We start from the raw sequence: 27,708 nt of genomic DNA, 5'->3' as shown, positions 1-27,708 counted from the left end.
AGAGGCACGAGACAGTGAAGAACAACAGAAGCACTTATTTTCCTTCCTCTCTGTACAGTACCAAACTCACCTGTACTTGCCCCGGCCTGTAAGCACCATCATGACACGTTTCCAGTTGGTACAGGCCACCTTGGGGACATAGCAGTAGATAAGCTCATGGTCTTCATCCACCACGAGGTGTTTGAGGTCTCCGGGTGTCAGGACTCTCCGCTTACGACTCGATGCACTGTAGACCCGACAGGCATCGACTACCTGATCCCTCCTGGCCTGGTGGAGGACAGCAGCTCCTGATAACTCCGTCTGAGAGAGAGAGAGAGAGAGAGACTACTGTGAAATTCAAATAAAAGGCTTCAGGAGGGTAAGTACAGCACAAGATGTGAACAGTCAGTTTTACTTTAATTATGTAGTTTACAGCACAGAGTTGAAAAGAATCCAGAGTAAACAATGTGTGATGTGCAATAAAGGTCCCTGAACAAACACTGGTTCCCAGCTCAAACTGGGTGGTTAGCCAACTTTCAGGATAATTACCAGATAAACCAATGAACCCTCTTTAGGCTGATGTAAAAAATAAATCTTTCTTTTTCAGCTGTGATTGATTGGGTTCAGCTAACCACAAGCTTAAAGAAGAAAAACTCATTGGCTAAATGAAAAGCTCCAATTCCCATGTTACTAGTTTGGACGAGTATGTCCCAGTGAAAGCCCGGCTGTAATCTGTGTGAAGGGATGAACAAAACAAACAAAATGAACTGCCTACTGGTTTTATTACCAGTTGATCTGATAAGGAATCCAATAATTAAACCCAACAACACTTCATCATTAGCTAAACTCTGCGCAAGTCGTTTGTAACAAATGTAACAAAATGTGACAATTGTGGGATTTTTGTTGACAATAATTGAACTAAACCTTTCCCAAGAAAGGGAACATACCGTATTAGTCACCAACATTCATATTTAACTCACTACACTAGTTATTGTAGCAGAATAATAAAATATTATTTCACACATTTGTTCTGAAACTTAAAGATGTTTTAGTGCTCTTGGTCACTAACACGGCAGTGAGAAAAAGCCGAGCACTCTACAACTGAAATGAATCAGAAAGAGGGCATGAGGACGGATATGGAAAAGACAGGCAGTTAGATTGCGAGTTATCAATCTTAGGCTTTATTATCATACTCATCTCTTTATTCACTCTATCTTTTTGCCTTATTTGAGTCATTCCACAGACTGTGATAGAGATTAGTCCATGGGTGTGGAGGAAAATAATGATATTGGAGAATATTACAGATCCTGCGAGTTCGGTATGAGTGGCTCCAGTCGGTAATCATTTATCGGAGGCATATTTCACCGTCCCAGTGATGCCTGTGGTGAAGCCGACCGTGGCAGGAGAGAAAGGATGAGGTTACAGAAAGAAATGAGAAGAGTAAGAGCAGTATGGAAGTTTTGCATTTTAGGGGCGGGAATGTTTGCTCGTGCCTCTTGATTATTTTTCCTCTGGGTCTACATTCCCCTGTAGGGCAGTGCTCTGGGTTCCTCACAGTATCTAAATTGATTTTACTGTGGCCTGCAGCCTTACCACTCTGTCCCACTCCACACAGCCATGGCCTTTCAGTGATACACTGTCAGGGGCTGAGAGGGTGGGAGAGATGCTGACATGAAGTAATGAAACAACACTGGGGCTAACAGGGAGTCTGTACACGAACACAGCTTTGACTAAAGAGGTTTGCATGTGATTCTCTTGGATGCCAGCTTTCAAAACAGGTCTCCAAGTTTGCAGTTCATCACACGCACAGCTTGCTACGGCATCATGGGAAAGCTTTTACAGTAGGGGATTGCACGATGTGCTCCTGTTATCCCGTAGCTAACAAGTCTACAACGATCCCAGCTGGGGCGAGAGGCGCGGTACACCCTGGGCAGGCGATCAGTCTATCGCAGGGCAAACACAACAGACAGTCACACCGACGGGCAATTATAATCATTTAACCCAACCCTACTAACTGCATGTCTTTGGACTGTGGGAGGAAGCTGGAGTACAGAAAGGCCCCGGCTACATGGGGGAGTCGGACCCAGGGACCTTCATGCCACCGTGCTGCCCCCCATAAGTCAGATAAGACATCTATAAAATACACTTCTTGAACTAAACCAAAAAATAAAGTACTTACAATCGTTTTTTCTCACTATCTTTCTGTTCACTTATCTAGTGCTCAGTTCATTTAAGTATATCTCACAAAAATACTCTACATTTAAATACAAATACAAACCTGTCCACAAAAATGATGTGGACAGGTTTGCAAAGCAGTTTCATACTGTGAGTCACCTGGTGGTCCAACCTGTCTCCTGACAATTGTTTGCACAGTAGTGTCTCAGTTATAAGAAGCACACTGACTCACACTGACTCACACTGACTGGGCCTCGGTGTAAAACATTGCCAATTGGTTGTATTTTGGTTATATCCCTATACAAAAACACGGTTGCCCAGCACTTACGATATTTTGCAGTCAAATGTAATTTTGTGTAGTAAAAATAAATAAATAAAACACATGCAATCCTTGCTCTCCCTGACCAAAAAATAACTTCCTGTCACATTAGACAGCTCTGCACAAAACTATGATTTATTTTAAACTAAGATTTGCTTTTTTGCACAAGACACAATATTTTATTCCCACCAGAGAAAAAGTAATATCTAGATCTTTCTTCATTGGGCAACGATAAAAGAGTATTTTCAAACGTTGCTGTCTTTATTAGAATTAAAGCAATAGTGGGCGTCCTTTATTCCCATAGTTACTCCTGCTTTTGGGAAAGGGAAGTGGAGCTTTTTCAGGATGGACAATGAAAGTCTCCAGTCAAGATGAAGTGCTCCTTTTGTGCGTCTCCACTTGTTTGCTCTTTTATGCATTTTGCAGTCATGGTCATCAACTCCAAAGCATCAAAGCCCACTAAGGCATAAGAGCTCTTTGCTGATGAAACTCTTAAAGAAAAGGAAGAAGTGGGAGCATCAGGCTATAATTCCCTCAAATGTTGCAGCAGACATGCAGCCCTCCATCTCAGCACAGTTTAAACTGTATTTAACTCGGGAAAAGAGACAAGGGGATCTTCTCAGGCTTGCCCTCAGTTTTCCTCTCATCTCTCTTCTTTCTCTGGGATCACTTTCTACCACTTATCTCATCTTTAGGCAGCCCTGTGAAGTCTCTTGTGGGGTTTTGATGAAGAGTGAGGACAGGGATGAAAAGCAGGAGGAGGAGATGAGATGTGGTGGAGGTCACTGACCTCTGGCCATGTCGAGCTTTTCCCATTGGACAGCAGACTATAGCACTAGCAAATATGCTTGCCCATTTCTGCCCTGATACTTTGTGGACACAAGCTAGTGAAACGGCACCAAATAAGAGCCAGTGTCATAAAATGTCATAAAACCACAGCTATAAAAGTAGTTAGCCGCGACACATTTTATGGCTAATTCAGTTTGATCTCTTCCAATAAGAGCCTCAAACATCCAGCTCAGCAGTTTCTGCGTGCAGGTATACTAGATGATGAATTACTTAGTGTTACAGACACCATGCACTGATATGGAAGTGAAGGTTTAGTCCCTATTTCTCTCTGGCAAACACCATCACAACTTTGAGAAAACCGGGGGGCTGGAAATCCTTAATCCCACCACGAAAGTCATTGTCAGCAGCGTATCTGCAAACAGGGAAGGCTTTACTTCCTTATCCTGAGGGTTCGAGATGATGGGAAATGCACATCCTCTCCTTGTTGCACATTTGTTGTTAAAATGTGTGAGAAAGTGATGAAAGGGCAACATGGAGACTGTGTTTCAATATTTCAAGTCTTCATTTCCTCACCACGACTGTGTTATTGTCTCTGAAAGTTGTTATGAGTTTGAAATATCATCTGTGTATCAGCGCTGAGCCGCTTGTCGCAGCGGTGGTAATGAATAGCTTCCTCCTAATCTGCTGATGATAGCAAAGAAAGAGATAAAGGAAGGAAGCCAGGAAGTGATCACTAAAGGACAGAAGAAACATATTCCAGTGAAAGTCTGTAAACTAGCTTACATACAAACGTAGACCCAAGGCTAAAGTATCAACAAAGCAAAGCAAGCCAGCGACGCAGGAAGTCTCAGGGTTACTCCACATCAGTTTGGTCACTTTGATTTGACCAAAGTCTCTGACAGAGCCTTCATCAGACTGTTAATTGGCTGCCTTGGCAGTAGTTTTATATACGTGTGCTATAACCTGTGTTTCTGTATTGTAACAAAGTTAAGACAAGTGTAAAATATTCTGAAAGCTAAAATAAAGATTGAACCAACCATATTTTTGACAGTAAATCATCTTCTGTTACTAATCAAACAGTTTTAGTACAGATTAGGACTTAAAGACTTTTACTATGTAGCTAAAGATGACTAAAAATACACTTGAATGTTCCAGTTAGAGTCATGAATTTTCATGGTGCAAAAGTAAGAAATTCACAATTTGTCTCACGTAATGACCTGAGGATGTTTCTTCAGAATAAGCTAAATGCTGAGGACCAAAAGGTTAAGGGAAAGAACAAAATGGACAAGGATGCAGCGAGTGAGAAGGAAAGACTATGACTTGACTGGCAAAGAGAGCTGGCTGATAAAAGGAGAGTAGATATACTGTGCGTGCAGTTGTCCAGGGTAAATAAGGGGGAGGCTAGGAGCTTAGGAGATGGACTCAAACTGGTCTACAACGGTGCCAACAGAAGGGGAAATGGACTTTATTGGCTAGACTGACAGACTAAGTTAGAAAGGAAATGTACTAATGATTGAAGGGAGTGTGTTGAGGGGTTTGTGATGAAAGAAAATAAGAGAGAGAGACAGATGGATGGCAGTTAGTGAATCAGGAAGTGCAGAGGATGAGTAAGGACAACGTGAGGATGAAGAGTGGAAAGGTGGTTGGTCCTGATGACATACAGCGGACTTTTTTTTAACACAATCTAGGAGGATGAAAAAATGCTTGAGGAATGGAGACAAAGTGCCAATTTTCAAGAACAATGATGATGTGCAGAGCTGTAGTAACTACAGAGAGATAAAGCTGATGAGCCATACCAAGAAAATATGTGAAAGAGTTCTTGGCGGGCTGATAATCAGTGAGCAGCGGTATAGCCATGCCAAGAAGGAGCACTACAGATGCAATGTTTGCTTTGAGAGTGTTGATGGAGAAGCACAGAAAAGGTCAGGACAGCAGCACAGAGAAAGCATATGATAGCATGCCTGGAGAGGAACTGTGGTGCTGAAGGAATCAGGAGTGGCTGGTGCAGCACATATATGAGTGTGTGAACAGATCTGTTTAAGGTAGGGATGGGATCACATCAGCAATCAGCTCTAATTCTTTGCAATGGCTGACAGATGAGATCAGATGGGAGTGTCTGCAGACTATGAACAGATAGAAGACAACCTGGTGTGTTGAGGTATGCTTTGGAGAGCAGAGGGATGAAGGTCATCAGAAGCAGGGCAGAATACATGTGTGTGAACGAGAAGACGACAGTGTGACAGCTGCATGGAGTACAGGTAGTGGAGGTGGATGAGTTTAAATACCTGAGGTCAACCGTGTGAAGCAATGGACGCATAAGAGAGGTGAAAAATATGTGACAGAAGCACAGCAGCAAAAGTGAAAGGGGAGATTCATGAGACAGTAGTGAGACATAACAAAAGGCTGGAAATGGACAGACTGTCATTGGGAGTGACGACAACGGACAGGATTAGAAACAAGTGCATGAGGACGGCTCAGGCTGAGTGCTTTGGAGACACAGTTAGAGCAGCAAGGTTGAGACGGTTTGGACACGTGCAGAAGAAGTAGACCACATGAATATAGAGGCTATGGGTGGGTGATGGTGGGGAGCCAGACGCTCCACTGTGGTGACCCCTAAGGTGCTGAAAGAGAGAAACTAATGCATTTGATTTATACCTCCCTTTGTTTAGAGAGGCACTGTTCATTCATGAAGCTAAGATTCTGCTCCTTATTGCAATTTAGACGCTGCAACAGTCATTACTCCTGTGTACATTTAACCGTCCGATTTATTCTGTGTATGCCTTGTGTTTCTGAAGACTTTACAGTGGGTGTGTGAAAAGAAGAAAGTCCAGTGTCGAGAGGGTGAAGTGCAGCAGCAGCACGTATCCTGTCTTTAGCTCGATGCTGCTTATTATCATAAGAATGCCGTTTCCGTTTTGTCTCCTAAAAATTCATCCGTCTGCGCTCCCCGTCTCGGGTCGCTGAGTTAGCTTCTCTCTCTGCTCGCCAGCTGTGAAGACAGCCAAACAAAGATCAACAGGATTCATCAAAGCACCTCTCTGTCACACACACTGAGCACTAAAGGCAGTCTGTGTCTGTGCGCACAGGCTGGCATTCATAAAGCAGGCAGGCATAAAGCTGCCAGTGTGCCACAACTGTACCAAATAGCACCTGATTTGCAACCATAGAGCTTAACGGGTCGCTGCATGAAAGGTAACAAGGCTCTGCTATGAAAGCTTTATGAGGCAGATTCATCCTTTCCAATAAGACCAGCAGTACATGGACTTTTCCACTATGTCATTTATGAGAAGTCCAGTAGCTGCTGAGGAGAAACTGGGCCAATCATCATGACACAATAACCGCCTGCAGCCACGGAGACACCGACTGGATCTGAGGAAGTTTTTCTGTACCTGTATTTTTCCAGTGGGATAACTGAGAACACACACTCTTTTTCTGAAGCACTCTGCTTCATATTCCTTCCTCATACATTCATACCTAGAAAAAGAGCACAGCTGTCTACTGAGCTGCTCTGAAGGAGGAGTAAGCAAATGCTGCAGAAAATAATAAGCTTAATGTTAAATAATTGATTGTAAAGCAAGAATGTTTGTAATGCCAAATTTGTTGAGTCTTGCTGGCTTTTATACACAGACAGCACTCGGGTGTAGCTGCTGACAGCAGCTTCATTCAAAGTAGCAAGTGTGACTGTTACAGTGTAACTGGATACATTTGAAATACATTTCAGCCCTCTCTGTCTCTGCTACACTGAAACTGGAAAATCAGATCAGTCTAAAATGAGTTTGTTTTTGATGCTCTTGTCCCGCTTTGATGTTTTATGGAAAGCTGTGGTCGTGGTTATTACCTTCTTCAGTAAAGTGTTGAGCTACAACAGCAACTTCAAGTCAACAGCTCTCAGGGAAATGTAAAACATTTATATGAGGCATGTTTCCCACCATCAGTGATATTCTGTGAGTCTAACTTTGAACTCTGTGACTCTGTTGTGCAGATTCAGAGGATTTCAGTGGCAAACTGAGAACAAGAACCTCTCGACCTTGTATCCTACTAGCTGGATACGATCAGTTAACTAACTCACATACACTGGGTCCTGATGATACTGACATATTTACTGATGTCATGCCAATCTGCCTGCCAGCCTCATATTCAGTTAACAAACTGCACGTACTTACCACAGATGCCTGAACTCGACTGCTCTGTGTTTTATCTCAAACATGGCTGGTGCAATGTTTAAATACTGAGCATCACAAAAGCAGCCTTTCTAAGCTACAGCTTTAAATCTGTGAATCTACTGATTCATGATTTTTGTGCTGACGCTGTTGCATAAGGGCAGTGTGGGAAGGCCATGAATGGAGACAGTGTTCATGCCAGGGGCTAGAAGCACTGAGCTTTCCTGCCAGGTGCCATCAAGGTCAAGTAAACATGCAAACACACACAGATACATGCTCACTATGATGCTACTTGCTGCAGGGTTCACTTCTTAACACATTCGCAGTAGCAGTTAAAAGTACTGCTAATAAAGTAAAAATAATCTGGGAATCCCCAAAACACCACCCTGAGCAGCAGCCAGTCACAGATGTTTCATTAGAGGCTACAGTTTGACACACAGCCCTGGATGTTTATCTGTAAAAGCAGCAGTGGAGCCTGGAGGCCTCGCCTTCACTGAGGGGGCTGTTAACAGACCATCATAAGAATTTAACTGGCAGAGGTTTTTATGGAGTCTTTAGTGTCTTGTGACGATCTGTAGCTTTTCAACCCTAACAGTGTTGTAACTCTGGGGGTAGGCACCGAATCCTTCTCATGCATGCATGTGACAGGAGGACAGGAGGTTAGTGAACTCTGCAGCATGGTCATTTCATGCTTTAAACTCCAGGATATCCGACACCTGGGTAAGGCCGGCCGTCCCTATCCCACGGTAACGTTAAACCGGCAACCTGAGCCCGGAGACAGACCTCCTTCACAGGTGAAAGCTAACCCACAAGGACAGAGAATAGTCTTTACACTGTATCTCTGATGTCAGCCCAACGTTTTAAAGTTCATGTGAAGAATGTTATACTGTAAACTCTTTGGATGTGCAAGGGTTTTATGCTGCTCTGCCAGCTGATTTGTTTTTACCTGACGAGGAAAAATGAAACACACAAGGGAGAGTGTCGATTTAGTTTGTCGGTCTGTGGAAGAACCACTGACTGCTTAACAGAGTGAAAGCGGAGAGTATATCCCTGTTTTTTTAAAACGTAGCTATTGGATTTATCAACATTTAATCTGAATGGATTCAGAAGTTAATGACTAATAATGCATTGCTGTGACTGTTAAAACGTGAGCCTTGAAAAAGTTTTACTCATATTTACTTTGTTATTTATCTTCCTCTCTGGATACGTGCTCGTGGCCTCGTAATACAGACGTCTGTTTTACTTTCCAGGGTTAAAATGCAACAAAGAGTTAAATTAAGCAGGCAGCGCAGTGACACGAGAGAATGAAATGAACCCGGAGGCCGTACATGTGTGCAGTGATATGTGTTTACTGTATATGTAGAACGTGTGCGCTGATGTACATCTCTGGATCAACAGTGTGTTGTACTTAAATATACACTTGTGCAGAGAACCAGCGTGTGTCTGTGACTAAACAGCAAAGAGAAAAGTGTGGGGTATAATCATAGCACCAAAGACAAGATAATGACAAAGTGCTCTGACTTTCCCTCAGTGCAATCAAAGTTTCTTCTTCCTCTCATGAGCACTTTACTTTGTCTCTCTGCATCGTGTGTTTCACCCCTCAGGGAGAAAAAAATCAGAAAGGAGACGTCGAAGGAAAAAATGAGAAATAGGATTTCAATAAAACCCAGTGACAACTACATTCTCTTTTCTGTTTGTTTTCTTTGTTCGAGTTTGTGATTTGATGGCCTCAAATGCAGCAAACAAGAATTTGTTTGGGTTTAGACGTCTACATTATCAAGAAAATTACGCACTGTTAACTCTGCTGCAGTCAGTGTAAAGTAGAGCTGCTGTGGTATCAGTCCAGTCCTGATTTTCAGATAGATAACACTGCTAAAGCTAAGCTCTGAGATTCCTTTGGTTTTAATGTAAGGACATGCACTCAATGATCACTCAAAATAAGCGGCAATAGTTATTATTTTGGTAGAAAAGTGAAAATAAAATGATATACAATGTACAATTTCCAAAATAACAACAATAATAAAAAAACAGTCCTATTGAGTTCATTATTATTTCAGTTTGTACTTTTTGGTCATTAGTCAGGATTGTTTGTTAATTCCGTTGCTTTTTTTTTTGCTTTGAATCGAATAGAATAGAATTCAACTTTATTGTCATTGCACATGTCACAAGTACAAGGCAACGAAATGCAGTTTGCATCCATCCAGAAGTGCTTTAGCCATGATATAGATATATTACAAAATATATATTAGCAATAATATAGGTATATAGATATATTACAGAAATGGGTCTATTATGTTATAATGTACACGGTATGAAGGTATGTTATGAATATGCTATAACTATAAGTATGTACAGGCTATGAACAGGATATAAATATGAAACTAAACAGAAATATGCAAGTTATAAACAGTTGTAGAATTATAATTATATTGTACAGAATGATTGTTTATACAGAATTATACAGTAGTGCAGTTAAGATCAGTGAAATATGTGGCTACTTTCTACAGAGGCTATATAAAGTGTAGGTGGTTATGGGTGCATGTTCAGTCCATGTGTTAACGTGGGTCAGATGTCAGGAGGCAGAGTTCAGGAGTCTGACAGCTGTGGGGAAGAAGCTGTTCCGGTACCTGGTGGTCTAAGTCCGGAGCTCCCAGAGGGCAGGAGGGTGAAGAGTCCATGTGATGGGTGACTGGGGTCTTTGATGATTTTCCCAGCCCTTTTCAGACACCGCTTCCTGTAGATGCCTTTTATGGCAGGAAGTGGTGCTCCGGCGATGCGCTGGGCAGTTTTCACGACCCTCTGCAACACCTTCCGGTCCGAGGCAGAGCAGTTCCCGTACCAGACTGTTATACAGTTGGTCAGGATGCTCTCGATGGTGCAGCGATAGAAGTTCACCAGGATGTCTGAGGACAGGTGGTTCTCAGGAAGAAGAGTCCTTGGTGAGCCTTCTTGACCAGCTTGGAGCAGGTGGTCGTCCACGTGAGATCCTCGGAGATGTGGACTCCCAGGAACTTGAAGCTGCTCACACGCTCCACAGCCGTCCCCTTAATGTGGATGGGTGGATGTGGGTCAGCATTCCTCCTGTAGTCCACGATGAGCTCCTTGGTCTTCTCGGTGTTAAGCAGCAGGTTGTTTGTGTCGCACCACAGCCAGACGATCCACCTCCTCCCTGTAGGCGGCCTCATCGTTGTCACTGATGAGGCCAATCACCGTGGTGTCATCTGCAAACTTAATGATGGTGTTGGAACCATCAGCCGGTCTGCAGTCGTGGGTGAAGAGGAAGTAGAGGAAAGGGCTCATCACACAGCCTTGTGTGATGAGCCCTTTCCTCTACTCCCTCTTCAGGGAGTTGGTCAGGATGCTCTCGATGGTGCAGCAATAGAAGTTCACCAGGATGTCTGAGGACAGGTGGTTCTCAGGAAGAAGAGTCCTTGGTGAGCCTTCTTGACCAGCTTGGAGCAATTGGTCATCCAGATGAGATCCATCGTTGTCACTGATGAGGCCAATCACCGTGGTGTCATCTGCAAACTTAATGATGGTGTTGGAACCATCAGCAGGTCTGCAGTCGTGGGTGAAGAGGGAGTAGAGGAAAGGGCTCATCACACAGCCTTGTGGTACACCGGTGTTCATTGTGATGGTAGATGAGCAGCGGTTATCCAGCTGGACATGTTGGGGGCGGTTGGTCAGGAAGTCCAGTAACCATTTGCAGATGAGGGAACTGATGCCCAGGTCTGTCAGTTTCCTGATGAGTTGTGAGGGGTGGATTGTATTGAATGCTGAACTGAAGTCTATAAACAGCATTCTGGCGTAGGTGTTGTTGTTGTCCAGGTGTGAGAGGACAGAGTGCAGTGCGATGGAGACTGCATCCTCTGTGCTCCTGTTCTGGCGGTATGCGAATTGGTGGGGGTCCAGGGTGGGGGGGGGAGACAGGATTTGAAGTGTGCTAGGACCAGCTGCTCTAAGCACTTAGTGATGATGGGGGTGAGTGCTACTGGGCGGTAGTCATTGAGGCAAGATGGGTTGGAGTTTTCGGGTATCGGGACGATGGAGGTGGAGTTGAAGCAGGCCGGTACCACAGCGTGGGCCAAGGACAGGTTGAATATGTCTGTGAGCACTCCTGCAAGCTCCCCAGAACACGCTCTGAGAACACGCCCGGAGATGCCATCAGGACCTGCAGCCTTGTGGACATTGATCCTGCTCAGCACCGCTCCTACATCGGTGGGGGAGAGAGTCAGAGGTTGGTGGTCTGGCGTCATGTCTGCTTTGGTTGTGGGGTTCCCTCGCTCAAAACGAGCATAAAAGTTGTTGAGCTCGTTGAGGAAGGAGACATCAGAGGATGCGGGGGAGGGTTTGGTGGTCCTGTAGTCTGTGATGGTCTGGAGTCCTTGCCACATGTGTCGGGGGTTGGAGTTGGAGAAGTGTTCTTCTACCTTCTTTTTGCAATGGTGTTTGGCTTTTTTGATTCAGTGGTTTGGTTTGGTGGTCTGAGTTGTTACCACTTTGGTGCTTCTCAGGAGAGAAGAATGAGTTTCTTAAACAAGAGTTCAGTTCAGTCTGGGCATAGGCTCGCCATCTCCATCCGGAGAGAATCCAGGAATCTGTTCCATTTGCTTTACACCAACGCCAACAAAAAAAACCTAGGACAGTGGCGCGGCTGCCCCTCTGTTGGTCTTCCTTGGTCTCTTGTGTTCTGGGGGCCTCTGGATGTCTGGAGTTTTGATCTCCTCCATACCTGCTTCATGCCCTGGAGGACGGGGCTGTGGCCCCCCCACACCCTCTAGCAGATCATTACGTGAAGGAACCTTTTAAAAACAAGCGCGTCCATGCTCACAGGTGTACACACGGGTGATCACACCCACAAACTACACCCTTTTTGGCTCCTACCTCAAAGCACACTGTGTTCTGTTGATCTTATGTGCTGCACAATAATGTTTAATATTTAGTATTTACTGTCATATTCCCATATATCATTGTGATGTTGTTTATTCTATTACTCTTGTTCTCTTCTGCTTGTTTTCTTTTTTCTTTCTCAGCAGGTGATCCAGGTGATTGATATATGCATTTTTTATTTCTTTTTTTTTTTCTGCTCATTCTGTTGGTTTTTGTCTTTTGCCCTTCTCCCCCGTCCCTCTTCTCAGCTGTTTCTCTTTCCCTCTTTCTTTCTCCCCTTCTTTCCTCCAGTCAAGTCTGTCCCGTATTCAGTAAGTGAAAATAAAATAAACAATAAAAGGTGAATCAAATGGACCATTACGGCAAGGCTGGGATGGTCAATTTGGTAAAGTAAATCCGTTGGGCATCTTTCTTTGCCTTTAGACAACAATTCTGATGCAAAAGAGCCAAACGGGACAGGCAAAAAAAAACAAAAAAAACCTAGCCAAGATGAGGTATCAGCGTGAACGTGGCAGGGGACACAACCACACGCCCCCCTCTAGCTCCTGCTCACATCAACAAGACGACCGATAGTTCAGCATGGACGTCTGCAGCCTGTCTCATTTACTTTTCAAAGTGCAAATACTCTCAATACTTAATACATGATGGCTGGACTAACATAGTTTCTACACAAATGACAGTATTATCGCCTATCGGATGACTGCAGAAAAGTAAATTTTTTACAGTCACTGGTCTGGCTCCAGTCCCCTCCGCTAACAGGGAGGCGGGGTTTATGACCTATACTGCAGCCAGACACCAGGGGGCGATAGAGACATTTTGGCTTCATTTTGGGGAGCTGGTAGGTCGTCCTTTTCTACAGTCGCTGCACTGATCGCTAACCGTGAAACAGAGAAGGTCACACTTCCTTTTTTCAAAATAAATATTTTTCAAAGAAAACGACTGCAAATGCAAAAATATACATAAAAGGAAGAGAGAAAGGAAATTAAAAAAAAAAACGTTTTCTCTACTCTGTTACACTTGGTAATGCAAATATGTTATCAGCCAATCACATGAAAGCAGCCTCGGTGCATTTAGGCTTGCAGAAAGGGTCGAGTTGACTTGATGAAGTTCAGACTGAGCACCAAGCAAATGGTTTAAGTGATTTTTAACGTTGTGTTGCTGTTGGTACCAGACATACTAATATGAGTAATTCAGAAACTGCTAAACTGCTGGGAATTTCCCACGCAGCCATCATTAGCATTTACAGAGAGTGCTTCGAAAAAGAGAAAATGTCCAGTGAGCAGCAACTCGATGGGTAAAATGTCTTGTTGATGCCAGAGAAGAGGGCCGAGCTGATTGAATGAACTGAATCTATCCCATGAAGAATAAGGGCAATTCTAACCCCACACTAACGAGGTGTAACTAATCAGAGTGGACCCTGAGTGTATTACTGACATGACACTGCTCAGGTCAAAGTGGATTTTTTGCTTCATTTGCTTGGTTGAGATTTTACTGCTGAGCTTGTAATATCTTTTTTTGATTTCACAGAACTCAGACATATTTATCTCCCAAACTGGACAACTCACACCAAAACACTCTTTAAGGATAAATAGCACCACAGACCAGGTAAAATATGGGAAAACTGTCCATTTACAACCGAGACTTAACACAGTAGCTACTGCTGCAGCCAGAAACTCCACTGTCAGCTACTTTTATGTAGACTAACTAATACAAACTCATCATCTTGCAGGACTTCAAGATTCAAGAACATAAGTGTTTGTCTCTGGAAAGCAACCAACAGCAACCAACACCGTCACACCCAATTTGGGATGAATCAGACTTTCCATTATGACCTGAGTTCAGGTGTCGCATCTCTCATTTTGCAGTATTTTAATTTTTGGCATAGATCGAAATATCTGTCAGCTGAATCACTTTTTGCTGTAAAATATTCTCCTCTGAGAATCCATCGCATACAGAGACCTGAGACAGCAGGAAAAACATTGCTGTGCTTTCTTCTGCCTGCAGTAGGTGCGTCTCACAGTTTCGGGGACTCCACTGCACTATGAAAGCTTAGTGTGGAGCAGGTAATGTTAATGAGCACTATAACCTACTTTAATACACAGTTACATACGAAAGAAGACCAAGGTGGAATCACAAAAAACAATTCAAGATTAGTTTTTCTAAAAATTCAAAGTAGTGAGCCAAAGGCCTTCTGGAAGGACGTCTGCTGGAATCGAGCTTGGTTTGAACTTCGTGTAACCACACAATATAATTATTTTATAGTTTTAAGTAAACAAGCTTGTAATTTCAAGATCATGAAACATTTGCTTTTTGATCTCGATGACACACAAAGTCTTATTTATGCATTTCTCTAATCCATTTCTCTACGGCCTTCTGTACTATAGCTCCTCTTTCATGCACACAGTTTATCTTCTCCGAGAGCAAAACAGAGCACTCATCCCCTTTAAATCCTTTTGTCTCTCTCTTTTCACCACCTTTCTTCAGCCTGTTTATATGCAGCCTGTAGAGATAGGCAGAGACAAAAAAGAGTAAAGCCTCCTCCTCTAAATCCCTTTGTCTTTAAACCCAGAGTGACTTATCCAGCTTCCTGCGCACACATCTTAGAACCCACACCCACAGCGTATGACTGTGCTCCGGTCTGATGGCTTTACAGCAGAGGAACACTCAAGACAGCTGCTTTGGCTTTTTGCTGTGGGTGAAAGGTGTGACGCTTCTTTCAAGTCTGTGCCAGTCTCAGCTGCTGTGTTCCTGCATAATCTGGCCCAGGGTGCCAATTCCAGAGAGTGCACACACACACACACACACACACACACACACACACACACACACACACACACACACACACACACACACGATTGCAGTGAGTGGATTGCAGGGTTAGAGGCGTATCTGCAGCTGGTGAAACAGCCACACAGGTATTAGTGTCACAGACACACAGAGACACTTTCCTCTTTTCACTGATTACATTTATTTATGAAGCAGTAAAACGACCTGTCTGCACAACATGGTTAAAGTCTAATGATGTCTGGTCTGAAACATGCAACCCTACATGATGTTCAATATGAACTAATGTGCAGTTTGGTCTACAACAGCCTTCTTTGCTTGTCAGAGGTGGACCCTGTTTATTGAATGTCCAGCTCGGCTGACACAACAAATATCATTTGTTGTGGGAGGTGGGCTTCTTTCGTTGAGCCTTGTTGATTGGTCAGCTGCTTTGGTGTGATGAGTCATAGAGCGCTATGTCGTCTGAAAGATTTTCGAATTAGAGTCGCTCTTTTTCACCTTTCTGATGATGACCTCATTATTTTTGTCAAACCTGTCAAACGCTCATCTAAACTTTGCTGAATGAGTAAAGCAGCTAGCTTCCAGCCTGGATTAAATACCATTACCAGTCAAATTATTAGTCAAGTGTACCATCCAGTCATTACCCTGGGACCTGACTATTTACTGAAAGAATGACATTTCACAGCCTGAAACTCTTTAATGTGATATTCCTCAGAAATGTATGTGGACACAAAATGCAACTTGAGTGTGATTATCAGGAGGTCATAGAGTCAAGAAGCAGGTTTGAGATGTATGGAACTGCTATTTTTTCACTTTCATGCAGCTTTTATACCTAAATTACGTTTTTGGTTCACGAGTTTCTGTCGTTCAGAATCTTGATGTGGGTATTATAAATCCTCCTATTTCAAACTTTTACATTTAACAAATAACCCACTGACTTTAGCCCCCTTTTAACTTTCAAATCAATTTATTTGTTCAGTCGTTCCAAATTACGTCAGTAACAGAAAGGAAACCGTTTCAAGTTACTACAAAAGGGCTGTTGTACCAGAATGCAGCACGTTACCTGATAAAGTCTGAACGGTAAGTGGCAAAAGTTTAGTCAGATTCAGGTTTTGTCATTGACCCATCTTTTAAAGCGTCTCTCTGCTATGTCAGTATAAAGCTGAAATGAAAGAGGATGAATGAACAGAGCTGTAAAAAACACTCCTCTGTATCCTTTGACAGAATGGTATCTTTAGCAGGTATGGAGTTTAATTCCAGTTCAAATGTTCAGCCAGTATGAAAACGAGATACCTGGAATAAAAGTCTCCCTACAAAACGCCTTGTTTTGTCACTCTGCAGTCATCTGGAAACACCTCTGAGCAGTTATTTTCTGCCATTATCTAAGTTAGACTCCACAGCCATAGACAGTACATGTTTAAACCGATAGTGAAACTTGTGCTCTAACCGCTCTCTATGCTGCTGTGGACCTGTCATGGGTTTCATCTCAGGCTTCTTTGTGCTGTACTCGACTTTCTCACAGAATTTAAGATGTTTTCTCAGGACATTTAAATTCTGCCGTCACTGCTAGCTGAGGAAATCTAGGAAAGAGCAAGAATTCATGGGTTTTTTGGTGCTCTTCTTTTAACACAGTGCTGTGCATAGTTCAATCCAACATATTCATCTCTTCAAATAAGTCATTCCATTCAAATAAAAAGGATTTCAATGCACCTATCAGCCAGCACTAACCAGTGAAGTGAGTATAAACATGGATCCTGACATTCAAGTGGGAGCTACTCTGACATGTCAGCTGACTCCACACCGAGCACAGGAAATGTGAGAAAAGAGTGAGACACCAACACTGAGGTAACCAGCGTTTTTAAAAATATATAACCCCAAAATGTGATGCACACACACACACACTGATGAATGGTTTAGGGGCAACCCAGGGGTCAGGGGTCAGGACTTGCCCAAGGATGCCTCACAATACAAACTGGAGGAGCTGGGGATTGAACCGCTGATCTTGTGGCCACCTTCATACTCCGTTTAAAAACTATTATTACAACCATGCATATCTGAACTGTTTGGCTTTCAACTTAACGTTGATGAGAAGAATTCACCAACAAGCCAAGAAACCTGCATAACTCTGAACGATTGTATTTTTCTTATCAGACTGTCCTGTTACTTTTGGACAAACTCATGCATGTTTTCTGGCAGCAGAAAAGTTTGTAGTAAGAACAAGAAAATAATTCTCTAACTTTTATTAAATGCACTTCAGAAGAAATCCTGGCATCTGGACTTTATGATGTCAGAGGTGGATATGGATGTGATTAGGAGACAACAGCAGTATGATTAAGGCAAACTATTGTTTTAAGCCCAAACAGATGGATCATCAAAACAACTTGAAGCATCTGTGTATCCTTGGATCCCTCAGCACAAACACAATGAACACACATAGACGATGTTAGCCTACATTAGCTGAGTCATTCCTTTTACTACGGCACAGATCTGAGCATCAAGTCTGATTTCTGATTCAGCATTAATGAGTGAGCTGGTATAATCTGTTATAACTGCCTCTGTGAGCCAGCCTGTCATTGCTGGTTGGAGGATAAAAAGGAAGAAGGATCATTAGCAGGTTTCTTTACTGTATTTAGATGTACTCTGACCACATGTGGCCACGTTAAATTACTTAATTACATTCAGCATCTGATTTAAATTGTGGTTAATAAAACTATCTCTGAGGAGTCAGAGCTTAGCTTTAATATAATGTATTCTAAAAACACACAGGTTCAAGTCACAAAGACGAGGGTGTCATTGGGCTTTTGGAAGTCTAAGCGAGACCTTGTAGCTCCCGCCTTCTGCGCCTCCAGGGCTCAATAAGAGGGAAGTTAAGCCCTGAATTAAACACTTGACTTCAGATTTATTTAAAGTGAGCTTTTTTGTAAGAAAACCAGCGAGCATGTATTAGCTGAAAGCAAAAACATCCAAAAGAAGAGAGCGGCACGGAGAGAGAGGAGTGCAGATTATTACAGAGTAGCATATTAAAGGGCTGCGAGGAGCTGAGTGGGTAAATGAGAATACTGCAAGGGAAGCTTTCATTTACTTTTGTTTAATAAACTCTGGAGCTGTGTATTAAAAGTGACGCTGGGAAATTATAGATATGAATATGAGTAAATCTCTACATGCAAATAATAACAGTAAAGCTGCAGGCCTGTCAGCAGTGATGCTGGTGTGTGCAGGCTGTGTTTGCCAGTCACATGAATCATACCTCAGACAGCACGGCCCTGCTGACAGAACGGCCTGAGGACATGGACCCTGTTGCTGTATGCATGATTAATACCGTATATAGAGACATGATGTTGTTCACTAGCAAGGATGCCACCTACAGTGGGGCAAAAAAGTATTTAGTGAGCCACCGATTGTGCAAGTTCCCCCACTTAAAATGATGACAGAGGTCAGTAATTTGCACCAGAGGTACACTTCAACTGTGAGAGACAGAATGTGAAAAAAAAATCCATGAATCCACATGGTAGGATTTGTAAAGAATTTATTGGTAAATCAGGGTGGAAAATAAGTATTTGGTCACCTCAAACAAGGAAAATCTCTGTCTCTCACAGCTGAAGTGTACCTCTGGTGCAAATTACTGACCTCTGTCATCATTTTAGGTGGGGGAACTTGTACAATCGGTGGCTGACTAAATACTTTTTTGCCCCACTGTATTTAAACTGGTTCCAATATTTTGAAGTTTCATTAGATTTTCTGCATTTCGTTTCAATCATTTCTATCATGCAGCAGTTAAAAATAAAAACAGGTGGATGGAAACACGCCTACAGTCTGCGTAAACCTGCTACTGTGAATGACTGCACGAGGTCGCTGTGTAGCCACCATGTAGGCTGCTGCTTGCAAAGTTTATGTTTTGTAAAAGTGGATTACAGATGCACTAAAAGCACAAAGTGATGTTTTCATATTTATATGAGTCTTACATTTATTTCTATTTATGATTCTGTTTTCCGCTCGACGCACACACACACACACACACACACACACACACACACACACACACACACACACACACACACACACACACACACACACACACACACGGACACATCTCTCTTTGACCACTGACCCCAAGCACCCTGCTAAAATTTACCCTAGCTGCACTAGAAGCCTCCTCTACATAGAAATATATCAATGGTGCTTCACATGAGTGGGAAAAATCATCCAGGGAAAATCAACTAACGCCAGGCCCATGTGCGCCTGGTCTAATCTTAGCTGTCCAGCAAACCGTTTAAATTCCTACGGTATGCTTTTAAAAGGTCCTGGGTGATAAATGGCCGACAGTGAAATGGAAACGGAGAGAGGGAGAGGATGAGGGACAGCCTGAGACAGCGCGCAGCAGAACACAGTGAATAAAGGACAACAGGAAGCGTGAGGTAAGACACTGTCGGGGTTAGCGGCAGAAGAAAGAGGCATGCAGACAGGAAGTGATAGATGGTAGGACATTGATCAGAGAACAGAAGAGGAGCAGAAACTATCCAATCTATCACCATCACCTCCAGCAGTGTCCTCCTGTCATGCTCCTCTCCTCAGTGACTGCACTGCTGGCAGGTTGCGCTCAGCCCCGAGAGCCACAGCTGCACAAAATGTGCATCTCCACAGTGCTCCAAAATGTGCCTGATTTAGTTGATACTGCATACTGCAAAACATGTACACTTTCCATCCTTTCCAACCATCTTTTGAACATTAAGTTGTTGAATTGATTTTCTACCTTCGAGGCACTCATTGGTTTCAGCTCACTTGCTTGAGATTGGTAATCCATCACAGTGAACATCGAGGCACAGTTTCATTATCACAGCAAGCAGGGTTTCTTTGAACGTTCCCCTCTCTGATGCAGGCTGTTTGAAGTCAAGAAGACTCATACCTGTGCAGCCACACTCGCTGGTTCACCTACAGCCTGCTTTACATGCTGTAGTTTCCAGTTTTCTCATGAAAACTAAACATATTGATGATACACTGTCCAGATAAAAAGTTACATTCCAAGAAGGTAAAATACTCGAATTCTAATTGGAGATAAAGTATCTGAATTTCAGGCGTGGGACCTCGCCTCCAAACACGCGCCTGCGCCTCCCCACACAAGCTGTTCATCTTGTTCGGCCCTACACTGTAGAGGCTCTGGTATTACACAAAGGGAACAATCAAAAGAGGGTCAGTTCCTCTTGCTGGCAGGACATGCAGGGTTCAGCTTGACAGAGTGTGACGTCCAGCACCAACCTGGCTGCACTCAGTTCTGTGTACATGCACGTCTGTGTAAGGATGTCTGCTGTACCTGAAACACTGCATAGACCAATCCTATAGTGGTACCTAATAATTTGGACCAACTGACGACTCGTCTCTCTGATATTTGATAGTAACCTTTTGACTGCAGCACGCTGTTATTTTAAACTAAGAGGTGACCACACCTTTCAGGACGCAGTGCCTGAACTCTGCAGCAGCCCTCCTCAGCTCATCAGGTTGGCTGAATGAGTTTGCTTAAAATGAAACACATTGTTGTATGTTAGCATTTCCTTTCATCTTGCATCCATTATTTCGGTCATACTTTATCTGTATGCTGCATTCGCTTTAATGCATGTTTATCCAAACTGGAGCATTTTGTAACCGTGTGTTTGAAGCAGCACACCGACACAAGTGAAGATTCATCTGAGAGGGACAAACTGAACTAGACCGAGTGCTGAACTTTATTTATTTTTTCTACTTTATGGGACAATTTTAGACTTTTCAGGTCAAAATAATAGCCATCACTGCCAAATCCTTCTTCTGTGAGCATTAACAGACTGGGCACAGATTGTTGCAGTTTTCACTAGACTCATTTTTCCATGAAATATAAAACCTATAAGAATATTCTATACATGGTATTAAAGTTAGCAATGACTTTGTTAGTGCCATCCTTTTAAAACATATGCTTTTCTCTGGTCCCCCTTCAGTTCAGTATAGCTTATGAACGCAGCACTGTTGGCAGCTACATTTAAAGTGCTGCCAAAGCTTCTTTTTACCCTTGAATTAAAAAGCTCTCTGGGTGATAGGAAATCATAGCAAACATAGCATATGCTCAGGAGTAATGTGCAAAACCACTGATATGGTTTGATTCATTTGATTTTATCCCAGCCATCGCTCTTAAAGTCATTCATATGGTAGGTGTTCTCTATTTTATGTCCTTTGCTTCTTTAATTGTAAGCATAAACCGACGAGGCTGAGGCCTGTGTCTGCATCTCCTTCTGATTTTTCCTGCGTCAGTCTCTTCACTGTAAACTGTCCAGTAAAACTCGAGCCATTAAAATGACATCACATTATACGCTTTAATTTCATGCTGGCAATCACACTGTTATAGCAGGCAGCGTGCGGTCAGATGGTCGTCGTCCTGTAAAGCGTTTTAAATCGTGAAAAATGAGATGAAGCAAGGTTTCACTGGCTGGGACAGACATGACAGCACTGTAATAGTCTCGCTGTTTATGCGATATGAAAAAATGCTGCAGAAAAGAGCTTCTAGTAGGAGTTTGTCATTTCCTCACTGTCCTTGAAAAGGGTAAATTGTGAGACCTGAGAAAAACCTCTGTCCTTTCTTGTGATTTATTGTCTGCTCTCATTTATGATACAATCGGGATGACTTATCACCTGAGGCCGGCAACATTTCCTGACCAAGAGACGGAGAATCAATCATTATGCTGAGCTTTCACAAACAGTCAGCTGTTTCCTCAGGTAAAGACTGAGCATCAGTCCTGTGGGCACCAACAGTTAGAAAAGAAAATATCTGCCTTCTAAACATGCAGGCAAAAACAAATATAGGCCTTCTTCCACCGCCTTCTTCAGGCGAAAACCTGGAGTAAAATACAAATGTGAAAACAGATGCAGGTGGTGATAAGGAGATGACAAGGGCGCTTATGGAAGTGGGACAGTGTCCTACCTGTGTGGGGTTGTAGAGCTCCTGCAGGGCATTGCGGGATCCTTTCCTACAGCAGCCTTCCACCATGAAGGGGTTCCTCCGCATGACTGGAAAACAGATGATGCTCCAGTAAGAACGGAGGACATTCAGACTTACTGCAGCTGTTCTGACACAGCAATCATTTTGACAGCATGCAGTGCAGAACACACGTCATCCTATATAAAAACATATCGTTTGGGTTGGATTATTTTTCATGCAGCTATCAGTGTGAGAACGCCTCCACGACACTTGAGGCTGGCTCCAAGCGTCCATCCATCCTTTCTATACAGTCTGTGATCTCAGCTCATAGCTGCTCAGCAGCGGTGACTGTGGCCACATGTGGTAATTACACAACAGTAACGCCTTTTATTCCTCACACTGAACACGAGTCTGTCTACATCCAAGGGGGCTGTTATCCTTTGACTGATGAAAGATTAAATCCCAGCTTCCCTTTATTTTTTACTCCCTTCCTTGAATATCCCACATGTGGAAGCATCACCTTGAACAACCAACTGCTGCAAGTGGCAAGCAGAAAGCTACAGGGATAAATAATGAGAGCAGTGACTATATGCCAAGGGCAAAGCCACAGTTCAGTGTTTATTTGGCTGGATCTCAGCTCTTTATACAACTCGATACAGAGCAGTAGCTGCTGGCACCGGCTCAGTGGGAGCAGCCAGCGCAACACTTTGCCTCGGCCAGCACACTCTCTCCAATTACTCTGGACGGAAAAGTGCGCAAGAACGGCGCAGGATCAACAGGAAAGGAAAGGAACCGCTAACGAGAAAGCCGAGGGTTTAATAGCACTTTGTTCTGCACGTCATCTGCCTCGTGTTCGTGGATGAACGCGTGTTCTTGCCATCAGGAAAGCTAACGATGAGAATAACAAGAGGTGTACATTCATTTCTACGGCGAGTTTCCATCTGTGAATCAGGTTTCACAGCATGTTTGCCAACCACAAAGCAACAAAGTAGGATTATACGTGGACAACAGAGTATGTTTACATTTAAAGCACACTGATACTGTTCAACTGATCAGGGGTTAAAATAATAGCCAGACCTGTTTCTAAACACCACAGACTTCTTATGGGTTAAGAACTATTATAATTATATGAAAACAAAGCAGTCAAACACACAGTTTTATATACGCTGTATGTTTGAAATGGATGGTCCACAGGCCTTCTGCATACAGGCCACAGGGCTCAGAGGCTGAGGAAGTCCCAGAAAGACAGAGGTGCTGCAATAAAGAGGAACAAAGGGATGAAAAAGACAAAATTACCAGAGAGACACAAAAGACATCAAATACTCCAAAAGAAAACTGAGAGACACAATGTGATTGCAGACAAAGTCACAAAAAACCTGCTGCAAAACACACAAAGAGAGACAACGCAACGATGAAATGATGATGAAATAATGAACAAAACAGCAGAGATGCAACGAGCAGTGGAAGTAAATATGAATGAACACAACCACAGACAAAGTTCTGCCACAAAGAGATGCAAGAAAGAGACTAAATGGCTACAAAGTGCAGCAACTGGACCACAGAGAGATGCTATTTCGAACAGTTTTGTGATGCTGTCAGTTTTGCGCATGACATGGAGGGCGTGGCTTCTAATTAATGATCAGTTATTGGTTAATGATTCAGGATCAGAAGCCAGATAAACACCGTTGTCCTGTTAGACCTACACTTTATGAGGGTGTGTGTCTGTGTGCTCGTTGGACATGCTGCAAATCTGCTGTGCAGAGCTGATAATGTCACAATGGATATTTGCTCATCTGCAGCATCTAACAAATGTGTTGACCGCAAACATGTAGCCTGTGTACACAATATCTGATGAAGATGTCGTTGCAGTGTCATCATCATTATTATTATGAATGTTATTTAGTGATTCATTTTTCCTGTTGCGGAGAACTTTCCGTCAGGACTGATTGAGGGGCGTGTCCTCGCCTCTCTCGTCCTCCGCGTCACAAGAGCATCAAAGCAAAAAACAGAAAAGGAGACTCTTGATTTTTTCAAATCCTGCTTAAAAATTGAAGAATGGGGTGTGATGGGGCTGGAACTGAGCACAGCCTGGATCCCTGTAAGAGACGTGTAATCCTCTGTTCACACGAATCCTTTGACAGAGCCCTAGGGAGTGAGCCGGTGCTTGTTAGTGTAACGAGCCCCAGCAGACAGCAATGACCTTCAAACACCAAAGGGAATGCTAGACAGAAAGGAGGGATGCCTTTACACACGCTATGTGCAATTAACCATGCACAGACACACACGAGAGCGTGATTGATAATAGTTTTGTGAAAGCTGGTCTTTAATAATGCAGTTCAGCACAGCACTGCTGTGGACGTTGTAAATAGGCAATTAATGCTGGCTTGGAGAACAAGAGCTCGCAGCACAGTAACGCAGTTGCATAGTATTTGCCTTTTAGGTGCTTCCACAGGCCAGCTCAAACCCAGCACATACACACACGTCTCCAGCACCAGTAAGTCAGTACAAGCTGAATCAGCAGACGGTGGGCCACTGCTGATTGCTGTGGACACAGCCCTGAGGTGGGTCTCAAGGTATTAAGGATTTAGTGTCTGAGTGTGTGTGATTGCACTGTGTTCACTGACAGGTTGCACAGCTGGGGGGATTCTTATTCACTAGCACCAGTGGACCCAGGGCTAACTGGAATGGAGGCCATAATAAATCAGGCATCGGTAACAGTCACTACAATTGAAGAAGAGGCTTGAATAGACATAAATGAGCTAGTTGTATTGTGGGGACCTTTCACTTGTTACTCCACATAAGAGCACTGTTACACATGTAACAAATCTTATTTACTACCTCGGAGAAAATGATTATATATCTTAGCACATGCTCTTAGACAACTGGATGCAACAAAATAAAAGAGGAGGCTGAAAGCAACCACACAGAGCACAGAGGAACACAACTGCAATGAAAAAACACGCAAAAGCCTGAGACAAACCAGAGAATCAATGAAAGGTATGATTTTACTTTTTAACAACGTGGATATTAGTTAATATGTACAAAGATATAACATCATTATCATGTTATGTCAATAGATACAGCGTGACCACAAAGAAGCTTCCCACAGGGATGATGAAAATCTACAGTGGGGCAAAAAAGTATTTAGTCAGCCACCGATTGTGCAAGTTCCCCCACCTAAAATGATGACAGAGGTCAGTAATTTGCACCAGAGGTACACTTCAACTGTGAGAGACAGAATGTGAAAAAAAAATCCATGAATCCACATGGTAGGATTTGTAAAGAATTTATTCGTAAATCAGAGTGGAAAATAAGTATTTGGTCAATAACAAAAATACAACTCAATACTTTGTAACATAACCTTTGTTGGCAATAACAGAGGTCAAACGTTTACTATAGGTCTTTACCAGGTTTGCACACACAGTAGCTGGTATTTTGGCCCATTCCTCCATGCAGATCTTCTCGAGAGCAGTGATGTTTTGGGGCTGTCGCCGAGCAACACGGACTTTCAACTCCCGCCACAGATTTTCTATGAGGTTGAGGTCTGGAGACTGGCTAGGCCACTCCAGGACTTTCAAATGCTTCTTACGGAGCCACTCCTTTGTTGCCCGGGCGGTGTGTTTTGGATCATTGTCATGCTGGAAGACCCAGCCTCGTTTCATCTTCAAAGTTCTCACTGATGGAAGGAGGTTTTGGCTCAAAATCTCACGATACATGGCCCCATTCATTCTGTCCTTAACACGGATCAGTCGTCCTGTCCCCTTGGCAGAAAAACAGCCCCATAGCATGATGTTTCCACCTCCATGCTTCACAGTAGGTATGGTGTTCTTGGGATGCAACTCAGTATTCTTCTTCCTCCAAACACGACGAGTTGAGTTTATACCAAAAAGTTCTACTTTGGTTTCATCTGACCACATGACATTCTCCCAATCCTCTGCTGTATCATCCATGTGCTCTCTGGCAAACTTCAGACGGGCCTGGACATGCACTGGCTTCAGCAGCGGAACACGTCTGGCACTGCGGGATTTGATTCCCTGCCGTTGTAGTGTGTTACTGATGGTGACCTTTGTTACTTTGGTCCCAGCTCTCTGCAGGTCATTCACCAGGTCCCCCCGTGTGGTTCTGGGATCTTTGCTCACCGTTCTCATGATCATTTTGACCCCACGGGATGAGATCTTGCATGGAGCCCCAGATCGTGGGAGATTATCAGTGGTCTTGTATGTCTTCCATTTTCTGATGATTGCTCCCACAGTTGATTTTTTCACACCAAGCTGCTTGCCTATTGTAGATTCACTCTTCCCAGTCTGGTGCAGGTCTACAATACTTTTCCTGGTGTCCTTCGAAAGCTCTTTGGTCTTGGCCATGGCGGAGTTTGGAGTCTGACTGTTTGAGGCTGTGGACAGGTGTCTTTTATACAGATGATGAGTTCAAACAGGTGCCATTCATACAGGTAACGAGTGGGGGACAGAAAAGCTTCTTACAGAAGACGTTACAGGTCTGTGAGAGCCAGAGATTTTCCATGTTTGAGGTGACCAAATACTTATTTTCCACCCTGATTTACGAATAAATTCTTTACAAATCCTACCATGTGGATTCATGGATCTTTTTTTTCCACATTCTGTCTCTCACAGTTGAAGTGTACCTCTGGTGCAAATTACTGACCTCTGTCATCATTTTAAGTGGGGGAACTTGCACAATCGGTGGCTCACTAAATACTTTTTTGCCCCACTGTATATATACACATATATATACACACACACAGCACAGAGGCACTAATCATGGCAGCACAAGAACAAGCTCTGAGCACAAGATCCATAGAGGCTGGGGTCTATCACACCAGCCAAGACCCCAGGTAAGATAAGATAAGATAAGATAAGATAGAACTTTATTAATCCCTCGGGTGGGTTCCTCTGGGAAATTCGATTTCCAAAAAAGCACAGCACCGACAGAAGTTACAGAGTTATACACACACATATATATAAATACAGAGACAAATATAAATAAAATATACAAAGGGGATAAATAGAATGAATAGGAATAAAAATAAAAATACAAGTGAATTGCACATTTCAAGTATTGAGTCTATTGCACCGTTGACTATTTACAAAAGTATTGCACAAAAGGTATTGCACAGTGAGGTGAAGAGGCACTACAGCTTAGTTGTTCCCCCCTCCTTTGTCCTCCTGTTTCCCCTCCCTCTCCCCTCCAAGGTGCAGGCTGTGTAAAGATGCCCCAGAGACAATCCAGCACATAACAGCAGGGTGCAAGATGCTAGCAGGCAAGGCATACATGGAACGCCATAACCAAGTGGCCGGCATAGTGTACAGGAACATCTGTGCCGAGTATAACCTGGAAGTCCCGAGGTCAAAATGGGAGAACTAAGTTCCTGTGGGACTTCCAGATACAGACGGACATAGTGGTGGTAGACAAACAGAAGAAGATGGCCGTAGCGATAGACGTGGCGATACCACACGACAGCAACATCATGAAGAAGGAACATATATACAGAAGCTGCTTCCATCAGCTGGAGTGAGCTGTTATATTCAGCCTATGTGTTTCCATTTTTATGGTAAAACGAATTTCTCTGTAGGTTTGTGCAAATGAGACCACCCTGGAGAAAGAAGTGAGAGAAAAGCTCATCTTTCTAAATCCCTCACATGGTGCAGAACTTGCCC

General features: G+C 43.3%; 1 protein-coding gene across 2 annotated transcripts in view; it reads right to left on the bottom strand.

Annotated features, from left to right (window-relative positions):
- Positions 1-27,708, bottom strand: part of chst11 (carbohydrate (chondroitin 4) sulfotransferase 11) — a 97,194-nt gene that overhangs the window by 6,161 nt on the left and 63,325 nt on the right. For both annotated transcript variants that reach the window (XM_082511637.1, XM_082511638.1), the window contains exons 2-3: positions 22,037-22,122; positions 71-300 (exon numbers count right to left, since the gene is read on the bottom strand). In XM_082511637.1, coding sequence (XP_082367763.1) covers positions 71-300; positions 22,037-22,122 — 316 coding nt within the window. The remainder of the gene's footprint in view (positions 1-70; positions 301-22,036; positions 22,123-27,708) is intronic.

The sequence above is a fragment of the Aulonocara stuartgranti genome (genome assembly GCF_965226115.1).
Source record: "Aulonocara stuartgranti genome assembly, chromosome: 17".
NCBI classification, from domain to species: Eukaryota; Metazoa; Chordata; class Actinopteri; order Cichliformes; family Cichlidae; genus Aulonocara; species Aulonocara stuartgranti.
This window is presented reverse-complemented; position numbering and strand designations above follow the sequence as displayed.